Below are 12,862 nucleotides of genomic sequence, written 5' to 3'. Positions count from 1 at the left end.
GTCTGAATTGTCATTTATTGGCGAAATAAATGTGGTTCCGGGAATTGTTTTCAAAGATGAACGACTTTTAACTTAGTTAAAAAAAAAAAAAAAAAAAAAAAAAAAAAGCGAGACAATGGCCAAATACGCCTGACCTATCTACAGTACATAAAAAAATAATAAAAAAATAAAAACATAAATAAAAAACAGACGGAAAGCAACAACGCGCATTGTTCAATGAACGACCCCTAAAATCACAGGCGCTAACGACCACGCCTGTGCTAGAAGGAGGAGTAGACGGAGTAAAATGAGAAATATTTCAGTGTCAGAAAAGCAACTGAAGAAAACTTTTCTGTAGAAAATGTCCGGAGTGGCATCCACACTTGCCAAAAAAAGAGCCTTGGCGGCTGGCTTCGGGACAAATGCCAATGCCGTAAAATATCTGAACCAGAACTTTGAGGGTCTCAGGAGTGAGTGTCTGAGACGCGGCGAGCTGTTCTGTGATCCCACATTCCCAACCGTACCTGAATCTCTGGGTTTTAATGAACTCGGTCCACGATCACCTAAAACCAGAGGCATTCAGTGGAAAAGACCTGGGGTGAGTTCCTATCAGATCACCATAGTTATTGATGTATGGTTTAAATAAATATAGATCTGTGTAATTAAGTGTGAATTGTCATTTATTGGCGGAATAACAATTGGGGGAAGTTCCTTATATTTTACCAGCATTAAAGTCTTCCTTTTTAAAAAAAAAATAAAAAAAATGTTTTATATTTTGTAATATATGCCAACAAATGACTCATCCCTGAAGTATTTGAATGGAAAGTGGGCATCATAGAGTGTATAGCCATGAATCCAGATGCTTTTCTGTTGAAATTGATTGCTTGAAACATGGGTGAAAAATTTTGGAAAACATTGTCATGTCAGTGCTTGTCCACCTCCTGTAGGAGCTGACCTCCAATCCTGAGTTTATTGTTGGAGGGGCTACAAGAACAGATATTTGCCAAGGAGGTTTAGGTAAGAGTTTTATACGCCTGCTATACAATTCTAACTGATTAAAAAGTCCAGAAACAAAGTGGCACTATTATGAAGAATGACAAAGGGCATGTGACATCGCATATCTTTAACCATCTACGCATTTTAAGAAGTTCTTTGTCTTTTAATCTTTCCTGTTTCTTATTAATGTTTTTGACTATTGTGTTCCACTGTTAAACCATTTTTCCTTAATCGCTCTTGTCACTTAAACTGCTGTCATAATTAATTTATATTGCACTGATATCTAATTATGACTTTAACACAGGCTTTGTAGTTGCTCACACATCAGAGAAGTCTTTGTGCATTCTTTGGTTGGTATCCCAGCCGCTGCTGTTTTCAGCCCACGGATTCTAAATTCTGTTTGTTTGTTTTTTTGATAGACTCACAGAGAATCTGTTTCTAATATTCTGTGTATCTGTTATTAAAGAGGAGTGTCTTTATGTGCTATTGCATAAGAACAGGAAGGGATTGCAGGTCTGCTAGTGGGGTGGGGCATCATATAGTTTGGATTTTATATTATTTGTATTTTTTAAACAAATGTTTTGAACTGTGTATGTGTATATGTGGATCAATGAAGCAGTGGTGTAGCCAAGGGTGGGCCGGGGTGGGCCTGGGCTCACCCAAATTAGACGCAGACCCACCCAGAATATTAGTTTTGTTTGTTTTTTTACTTCCAACATATATTTATAAAATAAATGAATTAATTCTGTTTTCTGAAAGTGTGAACGAACTGTTTGAAAGCGCCACCTTTCTGTTGCTAAGGAAAATTTGGCCCATCCATTTTTATTGAGGCCCACCCAAAAGTAATTTCCTGGCTATGCCCTTGCAATGATGATAGAGAAAGTGGGAAAGAAACACTCCAAAGTTTGTATCTGACAACTGAAATCCATTACCACAGTGTTTTATATTAATGTGATGGGTTTGCAAGCTGTGATGTGAAAAGGAATTTCACAGCTTGGACCAGATTTTGCAACATTCAAAAGCATATCAGAGAGTCATACTGTTTCTATAATATTTCAAGATTTTTATTGTTATGTAATGTACACAAAGTTTATTTATTTGTTTATTATATTCATATTAAAGCTATTGGCTTTTTGAAGCCTAATCGGCTGACTTGGTGGGGGAGAATCTAAAAGACACTTATGTCGAGGCAGCCAGCTTAACTGAGTCTACTTTGTGAAGATTTTGGAAAGCGAAGGACTTCTGGGCAGGACAAACAGCGCAGGCCTGCAATAAACTGTTACAGTAAACTGCTAGTCAAATAAACTTATCTTTTTTATAAAATTCTTTTTTACAGCCTGCTTTCCATGGGTGGTAAAAGTGTAATGTTAATTGAACCAGTCAAATAGTGCAAAAGGTTTAGATTCAAGGTGGAGTGCTTGAACTGAAAAGAATGACAATCATTTAAATACAAATGGAACAGTGGTATTTCAGTGCATTTAACACCTCGTTAAACTGGATTGCGGGTGGTTAATGAGTAAATAAGACGCAGGTTTCCACGCTGAACTACTGCGTGCATTAACTTTTCTTCACTAAATTTGACTGCTGACTTGACTTCTTTATATCTGTACTCATGAGTACTAAAATCCATAATACCTTTGTACATTCCAACATGGTGAAGTTGACCAAACCTCTGTTTATTGCAGGTGATTGCTGGCTCTTAGCAGCTATTGCATCCCTAACCCTCAATGAAGACGTTCTGGTGCGGGTCGTACCGTCTGACCAGGGCTTTGGGCAAGACTATGCTGGTATTTTCCACTTTCAGGTAAAAGACAGAGTTAATTTTGTAGATCAGCAAACTGGAGGACTATAAGTCGTATTGCAATTATCAAATATTTTTCTTTGAGATGTATTCTGTAGTGCACACCAATATAATGAAAGTTTGCCAAGCCAGACTTTGAATGTTGGCTTGATAAAGTCTTGTCTGGAAGATGAAAATAATTTGAAGATCAGTTAAGGTTAGAGGAAGACCATTGGCAAGTCTGGAGTGAGATTTGAAATTAGAAGATATAGGCCTAAACTTTGAATTCTTGGGCTGTTTAAAGAGACCTTGAAGTTTGAAGGAATGTTGGCCTTGCTAGTTAATACATTAGGTATCATTAACAAACAATGAGCAATACATATTTTTACACTATTTATTAATCCTAGTTCATGTAAGTTAAAAAAATACAATTGTTCATTGTTAGTTCATGTTAGAGCAGTAGTTAATGTTAACAAATACAACTTTTGATTTTAAAAAATGTATTAGTTAGTTATTAGTTATGTTGAAATTAACATTAACTAAGATTAATACAGTAAATTCTGTAAAAGTATTGTTCATTGTTAGTTTATGTTGTTAATTAATTTTAACAAAAGGAACCTTATGGTAAAGTGTTACCATAAAGTGTTCTAAGTGGTTGCTAGGGAGCTATGGCTTGTTGCCAGGAGGTTACTAGATGGATGATGGATGACAGACGGATGGACGGACAGAGATAGATAGACAGATAGACAGACAGACAGACAGACTTTCCCATATGTTCTCACTCAGAATTGGTTCTCTTCTAAGGGGTGGGTTAGTGGAATGTTTTGCTCAGGATAGGAAGGCATACTGACTCAGATAGCCGAACCCCATTGATCCCAGAGGAAGATCCCACCCAATATGTGTATGTACTGTGCTCAGATTTACTTTGCATTTTTATTCTCTAAATGCCATCTTTTCCCATGCCACTGACATTAATTATTATATTATACTTTGTTATTCCCAGACTGTAAGTGATGCCTTGCTACTGTACATGCTTTACATAGAGATGTTATTTTTGCAAATAAAAGAATAATTGTAACATTGATTTTTTTTATATATTTTTTTTTTTTTTTTTTGCTCTTATCTGCAGTGCATTCCTCCCTATTAGAAGTATATGTGTTATTTTAATGATTGCAGTTTTGGCAGTTTGGGGAATGGGTGGATGTGGTGGTGGATGACCGGTTGCCCACTAGAGATGGGGAACTGCTGTTTGTTCATTCAGCAACAGGCTCAGAGTTCTGGAGTGCACTGCTGGAGAAGGCCTATGCTAAGTGGGTTTGGAATTTCTACCACAATTGCTTTCTTTCTTTCTTTCTTTCTTTCTTTCTTTCTTGCTTTCTTGCTTTATTTCTTGCTTTCGTTATAATACCTCCTCTTGCTTGTTGACTCTTCTGTTATTTAGGGTGAATGGATGCTATGAAGCTCTATCTGGAGGTTCCACCATGGAGGGTTTTGAGGATTTCACTGGAGGAATTGCAGAAACGTACGAGTTGAAAAGTGCTCCACCCAACATGTTCCAAATCATCAGGAAGGCCCTGGACTCTGGAGCTCTGTTGGGATGCTCCATAGATGTATGAGGTTTTTATTATGCACACAGATGGAATAGGAGAACAGTCATTCAAACAAAGATGAAAGTGATGTCATTATTTACTCTCCCTCATGCTTTTGCAATCTTGTATGCAGTGATTTTTTTCCTGTGGAAACAAAAAGATAAATTTAATGAATTTTCACACAGCTCTTTTCCATACAACGAAAGTTCAGTGCTGTCGAATGCTAACCAATTCTGTCAAGCTCAAAAATAGACCAAACAAAACCACCATACAATATTCCATGATGATGAATCCATTGATTCATCCATTATTTAATATGCATCAACAGCATGTGTCATAACTTGGTATATAATAAATATTCTATGTCACGACAGACGACACACACAAGAACGGTTGGCAGTTAAAGGAATATTCCTTGTTCAGTAAGTTAAGCTCAATCAACAGCATTTGTGCCATAATGTTGATTAGGTCTACCAAAAAAATAATTTTGACTCGTCCCTCCTTTTCTTTAAAAAAAGCAAAAATCTGGGTTACAGTGAGGCACTTACAATGAAAGTGAATGGTGACATTCCATAAACGTTAAAATTCTCATAGTTTCAAAAGTAGAGCCATAAGATGTAAACAATACTGCATGTGTGTTGATATGATTTTAGTGTGATAAAATCGCTTACTAACCTTTTCTGTGTAAAGCTATGTCCAATTTTACAACTTCGTTGCTATGACGACATAACACCAAAAACCCTGTAATTCCACTAAAAACATTACAGCTCAAGAAGTACATGAGTTTTAACATAATTAATGTAAGTGCTTTTATAAAGTTATAAGTTTCACATTTCTGCCTTTAAACCCTCCAATAATTGGCCCCATTCACTTCCATTTAAAAAGTGCCTCACTGTAACCTCGATTTTTGCTTCTTCTTTTTTTTAATGAAAATGAGGGAACGAGTCTAAATGAATTTTTGTGGTAATCAACATTATGCTACAAATGCTGTCAGTTGAGCTTAATTTGTTTTGAACATGAAATATTTATTTCACCTGGCATGATGTGTCCATGCTATTTTTGAAATTCGAACATGAACATGAATGACATTTCAGAGCTTTGGCAGAGGGGAAGATTATCTGTGAATAACGACTTAAAATTTTGCTTTGTTTTTTCACACAAAGCTATTGTATATCTTCAGAAGACTTAGAATATTGCACATGTAGACTAAGTTTTTGGCTGTCAAGGTCCTTTTTGGAGCTTGACAGCTGTGGTCTCTATGAACTGTGCTTGTATGGAAAAGAGCTGCATAAAGATTCTTCGAAATTTCTCTATTTGTGTTCCACGGAATATAACAACATGAGTTCCTTTAAGAAAGATACATAAAGACATATATGTAAATAGTGCCTAAATGAACAGTTATCATTTTTTCCTACAGATCACCAGTGCCGCAGACTCTGAGGCTGTCACTTATCAGAAACTTGTGAAAGGACATGCTTACTCTCTTACTGGTGCAACTGAGGTTATATATCTGAGTATTTCCTAATTTTTTAGCTCCTTTGCTTTGTTGTTTGAGTCAATAAAAATGTGTTTCCTTTGCGTTTGCTCAATGACAGGAGACATATTACCTTCTAAAAGCAACAGGCTGTTAACAAGTGTTAACTTGTTAACTTATGGATGACCACATTCTAATGGTATGAATTTGATCTTATCAGGTTAATTACCAAGGCCGAAAAGTGAAGCTGGTCAGAGTCCGTAATCCTTGGGGTCAGGTAGAATGGACAGGGGCCTGGAGTGACAAGTAAGAACATATCCTACAATTCAAAACAACATGAGACATGAATTTAATACAAATCTCTATTATACTGTTGCATGAACTACACAGTAGTGCAGTGGTAATACCTCTGTTTCAGTAATATTACTTTCAGTGCTGTTGTGAATGACCAAACCCACATTATATCCCTGTATTAATACACATTTAGCTCTTCTGAGTGGAACGCTGTCAATCCATCTGAACGTGACAATGTGAAGGCAGAGGATGGGGAATTCTGGTACAATCTTATTCATTCAACTAACCATAACCATACTGGATTTGGCATCACCAAAGCTCTTCTTGGCACATTTATATACTTTCTGTTCCTTGTTCAGGATGTCATTTTCAGATTTTGTGAGGCATTATTCCCGTCTGGAGATCTGCACTCTGACTCCAGACACACTGACCGCTGACTCCGTCAAACACTGGAGTGTGTGTAAATTTGATGGCAGCTGGAGGAGAGGCTCTACTGCTGGTGGCTGCATGAACCATCCCTGTGAGAATCTCTAAAGGATGTTTATGATTTGATCCTAAAGGGATAGTTCACCCAAAAATCAAAAGTCTATCATTATTTTATCAGTCCTCATGTTGTTGTGAACTCATATGACTTTCTTTCTTCCATGGAACACAAAAGGAGATGTTAGGCAGAGTGTTAGTCTCAGTCACTATTCACTTTCATTGCATCTTTTTTCATACAATGATTGAAAAAGGTGACTGAGTCTGTCATGAGGCTGGCTAGCATGTGTATGTGTTTGTTTGTGTTCCTTGAAAGAAAGAAAGCCACGCAGATGTTTATTTTTGGGGAAACCATCCCTTTAAATGTTAAGTGTGTAATGCTTTTCCCCGTTTAAGAACTCTTGCATAAATCCATGTGAAAAGATGCAATATAAGAAATGATGCACTGTAACCTTTTGCTTTTATTGTCAGCTGATAGTTTGTTTTCTTCCTAAGACACATTCTGGATGAATCCTCAGTTTAAGATTAAACTGGATGAGGAAGATGATGATCCGGATGATGATGAAGTGGGCTGCAGTTTGGTCATCGGCTTGATCCAGAAGAACCGACGCAGGTTGAGGAAGGCTGGAGAGGACATGCACACCATTGGCTATGCCATCTATGAGGTAGGGTTGCAAAGATACCATTTTATTTGTTATTTGTAGTAGTGTTTATGACATAACCTATGATGGGGGGCTGTTTATCCTTTTTTTTTTTTTTCATTCCAGGTGCCTCCTCAGGTGAGCAATGGGCTCATTTAAATGCCAGGATTTCTGCAAATGGAGCATCAACATACAGATTCTAATAAAATGAACTGTTTTACATAAAATACACTCTCAGAAAATATGCTTTTTGATCACCTCGTTGCAGTTTCGTGGGCAAAAGGAGGTTCATCTTGATAAGAACTATTTCCAGACGCATGCTCAGAAAGCTCGATCTGAGACTTTCATCAACCTGAGAGAAGTCAGCACCCGCTTTAAACTTCCTCCTGGAGAATATCTCATTGTTCCCTCTACCTTCGAGCCACACAAGAACGGTGACTTCTGTGTGCGTGTGTTCTCTGAGAAACAGTCTGAGATGCAGTAAGGACCCTAAAGCCTTTTTATGTTTATAATTAGTGGTGTTTACTAAGCATATATTGGTAATGGGATATTGGGATTTGAACAAACCCCTAAGCCTAAGTATTAGAATGAAGTTTAATTTGTCCCACACTGTTTATGAAAGAGACATGAATTATACCTCAAATTATTTGGCTTGATGAGGTGTGCAAGTCCTTTTCTAAACAATCAAGCTTACAATTTTTACTGTGGCGGATGAACAAATCCCACAAACTTATATATTAGTCATTGATAAGATCTCAACAAATCATCATAATGTATGGTCCAAAAAAATATGACAAGTTATATTACAAGTAATTGTACTATGTGATGCACAAGCTGTCTCTATCATCGTCTTTCCTCCAGACAGTGTGATGACCCAGTGGAGGCAAATGTAGAAGATGTAAGTCACATTTCTTTGTGTCTCTCTTATAGTCTTACTTTTGACTTTATTAATGTGGATAGCACTAATTTAAGCTTTGTCTCCTCAGGAGACAGTGTCTGAAGAGGATGTTGATGCTGGCTTTAGGGGATTGTTTACCAAACTTGCAGGAGATGTGAGTTATTTCAGATAGTTCACCCAAAAATGAAAATTCTCTCATTATTTACTCACCCTCATGCCATTCCAGGTGTGTATGACTTTCTTTATTCAGCAGAACACATTTGAATAAAAATAGAAAAATATCTCAGCTCAGTAGGTCTTTAAAATGCAAGTGGATGGTGATCAGACATTTGAAGCTCCAAAAATCACAGACAGTCACTATAAACATCATCCTTACGTCTCCAGCGGTTAAATTAATGTATTCTAAAGTGATACGATCGATTTTGGTGCGAAATAGATCAATATTTAAGTACTTTTTATCTATAAACCATCGCTTCCAGTCAGCAGCAGTAGTATTTGTGTGATGAATTCACGTTGGCATGTTACAGACGTAATCTCACGTTTTTCTCTCGGTTGAGACATCCAAGATAAGCACACAAATGTACCATTGTGAAAAACATACAGATACAAATACAGGTCTAAACCAAAACTAATGAAGAATCTGTACAGCGTTCCTCCTACTCATTTGTAAACAGCGCTGCTCTTCCGGGTGTGTGCACGTGCGTCAGTTCTCGCGTGAACATGCCAGCACGATTCGTCACATGTGAATACTGCTGCTGACCGGAAGCGATGATTTATAGTTAACAAGTACTTAAATATTGATCTTTTTCACAACAAAAATGATCGCATTGCTTTAGAAGACATTCATTTAACCACTGGAGTCGTATGGATGACGTTTATGTTAACTGTCTGTGATTTTTGGAGCTTCAAAAGTCGGATCACCATCCACTTGCATTTTAAGGACCTACTGAGCTAAGATATTATTCTATTTTTCTTCAAATGTGTTATGCTTAAGAAAGAAAGTCATACACACCTTGGATGGCATGAGGGTGAGTAAATAATGAGAGAATTAAAAGTTTTGGGTGAACTAACCCTTTAACGCTGATGGATTACTTGATAATTATGAAACATGTTTGAACAACTCAATATATGTAATCATTCATGTTTGTTCTTGCCTAAGGACATGGAGATCTCTGCCACTGAGCTGCAGACCATTTTCAACAAAATTGTTGCAAAACGTGAGCTCCTTTTTTTTCTTTATACATTATTTTTGATAAATGAACAAAAAATTCCAACACACTCTCACATAGAAATCGTAAGGATTCGAATGAGTTTGCTAAATCATATGAAGCTGTATGAATTGGGTCAACTTTTACGCCAATCAGGTTACTCTCCCTCATCTCCTTCTAAAACACATCAATTACTCTCTTCCATCATACATAACATACTCTTTCCACTTCAAATAAGGTTTTGGGACTCTATGGTTAGGTTTAGGTATGGGGTTTGGAAAAAGGCATAAAATTAAGAAGCATGTACACAACATCTGACACACGGAACTTTCGCTTATTTCCACATTACACATCCAGGGATTTGCATGTCAAAAATTCGTACGAAGTCATACGAACGAACTCGTATGATTTCATTCAAATTAGCCGTCTCGTACGATTTCTCATGAGATCAGGTTGAAACTTTAGACTGGTTGGGATGCTCAAACAAACAAACAAATGTTTTGATAGTGCCAAACTCTTTACTTTTGGGGGAATCAGCCTATGTTTGGTTTACTTGTATCTGTCTCAGCATATTACGATGGGATAGGAGTATTTTAACACTGAAACAATTACACACTTCAGCTTTAAAGATATTTATGGAACAACTTGTCTTCTCTGTACAGGGACAGATATAAAGACGGATGGTTTCAGTATGGATACGTGTAGGATCATGGTGAACCTCATGGATGTATCCTTTACAAATAATCAAAAAGGCCCCTGCGCACCTCAACGAAATCGAAGAATGAACGAATGTGACATCATTTAAAAAAGAAAGGTGTTTTTGAGTTAATTTCGTTGTTTACGCATTAACAATCTTTTACACACCTATCTTTGCAGTATAGTATCATCGTCATCATAACAGAATGTAATTGGTGCTATGATCGCATATAGCATGTTAGCAGCGTAGCCAGTGAACAGTATGTCATTGCTCAGCTGTTTCGAACTTCTTTTTGGCTATGAACGAAGAACAAAGAAGCATTTCGCAGTGAATGTGCTTGGGGCCTTCACTCTGAGAGTCTGAATCTGTTTCACTTAACTATAGTTCAGGACAGTGGCAATGGTAAACTGGGTATAGCTGAGTTTGCCACTCTTTGGAAGAAGATTCAAAAGTATCTGGTACGTTTGTCTCAATAGCAGCATTCAAACTCATAAAATCTACTTGCAGATTTGTTTGTCTCACTAATGTCGTCATCCTCAAATTTTTAGGTCATCTACAAGAAGAATGATATGGACGGGTCTGGCTGCATGAGTACACCGGAGATGAGAATGGCTTTGAAGGAAGCAGGTGCACTGACCTATTGTCCTTCATTCAGACTTTTATTATATATATTTTTTTAAATGAGTATTTGTATAAGAAGGAAAAGTATGATTTACAGTAATTCTTCTACAGACATTTGCAGTCAGTATTCCTGATGCTGTGGCATGAGCAAAAGCTTTTTGAAAGTTAATTGGCAGTAATGAATTTGTTTATGAAAGTAACTGGATTTATTGGTGATCACTGCGCAGGATTCTCTCTGAATGACTGCCTTCATCAGATTCTGGCTGCACGTTATGGAGCAGATAACATGACCATCGACTTTGATAACTTTGTAGCCTGTGTGATGCGCCTGGAGTTGATGTTCAGTAAGAATACTGTCTTTTAGTACATGTCTTTCTGGAACACTTTATTCGGATTGGTCAGTTGTGTCATTCTGTCTGTCTGTCTTTCTGTCTGTCTGTCTCTCTCAATGCGTATAAGCATATTAGTATTTCGGATTTTTAGTTAAATTGTTAGTATATTGCATATTGTTTTTCTTTTTCTCTACATTTTTTTACTATCAAACTCAAACAACAAATTCTTCTGATTTCCCTTTTGTAGAAGTGTTCAAGAAGATCGACATAGACAGCAGTGGCTTCATTGAGTTAGACTTCCACCAGGTACTGTATATCTCACCATGTACATGTACTCTGGCAGCCAAAAGTTTGGAATAATGTACAGATTTTGCTCTTATGGAAAGATATTGGTACTTTTATTCACCAAAGTGGCATTCAACTGATCGCATTCTAGCAGTCAGTTTGTCCAGATACTCAATTGACATTTCACCCCACACTTCCTGTAGCACTTGCCATAGATGTGGCTGTCTTGTCAGGCACTTCTCACGCACCTTACAGTCTAGCTGATCCCACAAAATCTCAATGGGGTTAAGATCCATAACACTCTTTTCCAATTATCTGTTGTCCAATGTCTGTTTCTTTGCCCACTCTAACCTTTTCTTTTTATTTTTCTGTTTCAAAAGTGGCTTTTTCTTTGCAATTCTTCCCATAAGGCCTGCACCCCTGAGTCTTCTCTTTACTGTTGTACATGAAACTGGTGTTGAGCGGGTAGAATTCAATGAAGCTGTCAGCTGAGGACATGTGAGGCTCCTATTTCTCAAACTGGAGTCTGATGTACTTATTCTCTTGTTTAGTTGTGCATCTGGCCATCCACATCTCTTTCTGTCCTTGTTAGAGCCAGTTGTCCTTTGTCTCTGAAGACTGTAGTGTACACCTTTGTATGAAATCTTCAGTTTTTTGGCAATTTCAAGCATTGTATTGCCTTCATTCCTCAAAACAATGATTGACTGACGAGTTTCTATAGAAAGCTGTTTCTTTTTTGCCATTTTTGACCTAATATTGACCTTAAGACATGCCAGTCTATTGCATACTGTAGCAACTCAAAAACAAACACAAAGACAATGTTAAGCTTCATTTAACGAACTAAATATCTTTCAACTGTGTTTGATATAATGGCAAGTGATTTTCTAGTGACAAATTAGCAATTTAGCACGATTACTCAAGGATAAGGTGTTGGAGTGATGGCTGCTGGAAATGGGCCTGTCTAGATTTGATCATAAATGACATTTTTCAAATAGTGATGGTGCTGTTTTTTGCATCAGTAATGTCCTGACTATACTTTGTGATCAGATGAATGCCACTTTGGTGAATTAAAGTACCAGTTTCCTTCCGAAACAACAAAATCTGTGCATTATTCCAATCTTTTGACCGCCAGTGTATGTCTCAGTCTTTCTTTTTTGGGTTTTAGGATATGCTTGACATGTTTCTTTATCTTTCTTTCAGTGGATGACATTTGCCATGATTTAAAGGAACAGAAGAGTTTGAAAAATACTTTTATTGTATTAGTTACACAGTCACATACCTAAATGCTTCATTTGTGTTGTGGACCATCTGGCTTTTGTAAATGTTGCTAAGAATAAACAAGTTACCTGTTTTATTTGTAATATACTTTTACAGGTTTTACAGTGCTATGTATCACTGTATTGAAATGCCTATTTTTAGAGGTGCTTGCTGTTACTAAGGCTCAACCTTTTTTCTTTTTCTTTTTTTTTTTTTTTTAAAGAAATTTAAAATTACATTTTGAAACCAACAAAGTTTTCTTTTGCCGCCTTGCATGCACTGGTATTTTCTTATGTAAATGCAAATATAGTTTGTATTGTGGGCCATGTGG

General features: G+C 37.0%; 1 protein-coding gene across 2 annotated transcripts; it reads left to right on the top strand.

The window, feature by feature from the left end:
* The first annotated feature begins 252 nt into the window (after positions 1 to 252).
* Positions 253 to 12,748, top strand: LOC127413959 (calpain-2 catalytic subunit-like). Of its 2 annotated transcripts, XM_051651545.1 has the most exons (21): positions 253 to 577; positions 927 to 996; positions 2,661 to 2,779; positions 3,932 to 4,065; positions 4,197 to 4,365; positions 5,762 to 5,845; positions 6,039 to 6,124; positions 6,306 to 6,374; positions 6,472 to 6,632; positions 7,088 to 7,257; positions 7,360 to 7,371; positions 7,502 to 7,713; positions 8,095 to 8,131; positions 8,220 to 8,285; positions 9,291 to 9,348; positions 10,002 to 10,066; positions 10,426 to 10,494; positions 10,585 to 10,663; positions 10,885 to 11,001; positions 11,237 to 11,295; positions 12,475 to 12,748. In XM_051651545.1, exons 1-21 carry the CDS (start codon positions 341 to 343, stop codon positions 12,496 to 12,498), a joined length of 2,097 nt encoding a protein of 698 aa, XP_051507505.1. In that variant the 5' UTR covers positions 253 to 340; the 3' UTR covers positions 12,499 to 12,748. The 2 variants fall into 2 exon arrangements, with proteins under 2 accessions (XP_051507505.1, XP_051507506.1); XM_051651546.1 differs by lacking the exon at positions 7,360 to 7,371.
* The last annotated feature ends 114 nt before the right edge of the window (positions 12,749 to 12,862 follow it).

The sequence above is a fragment of the Myxocyprinus asiaticus genome, chromosome 23 (genome assembly GCF_019703515.2).
Source record: "Myxocyprinus asiaticus isolate MX2 ecotype Aquarium Trade chromosome 23, UBuf_Myxa_2, whole genome shotgun sequence".
In the NCBI taxonomy this organism is placed as follows: Eukaryota; Metazoa; Chordata; class Actinopteri; order Cypriniformes; family Catostomidae; genus Myxocyprinus; species Myxocyprinus asiaticus.
This window is presented reverse-complemented; position numbering and strand designations above follow the sequence as displayed.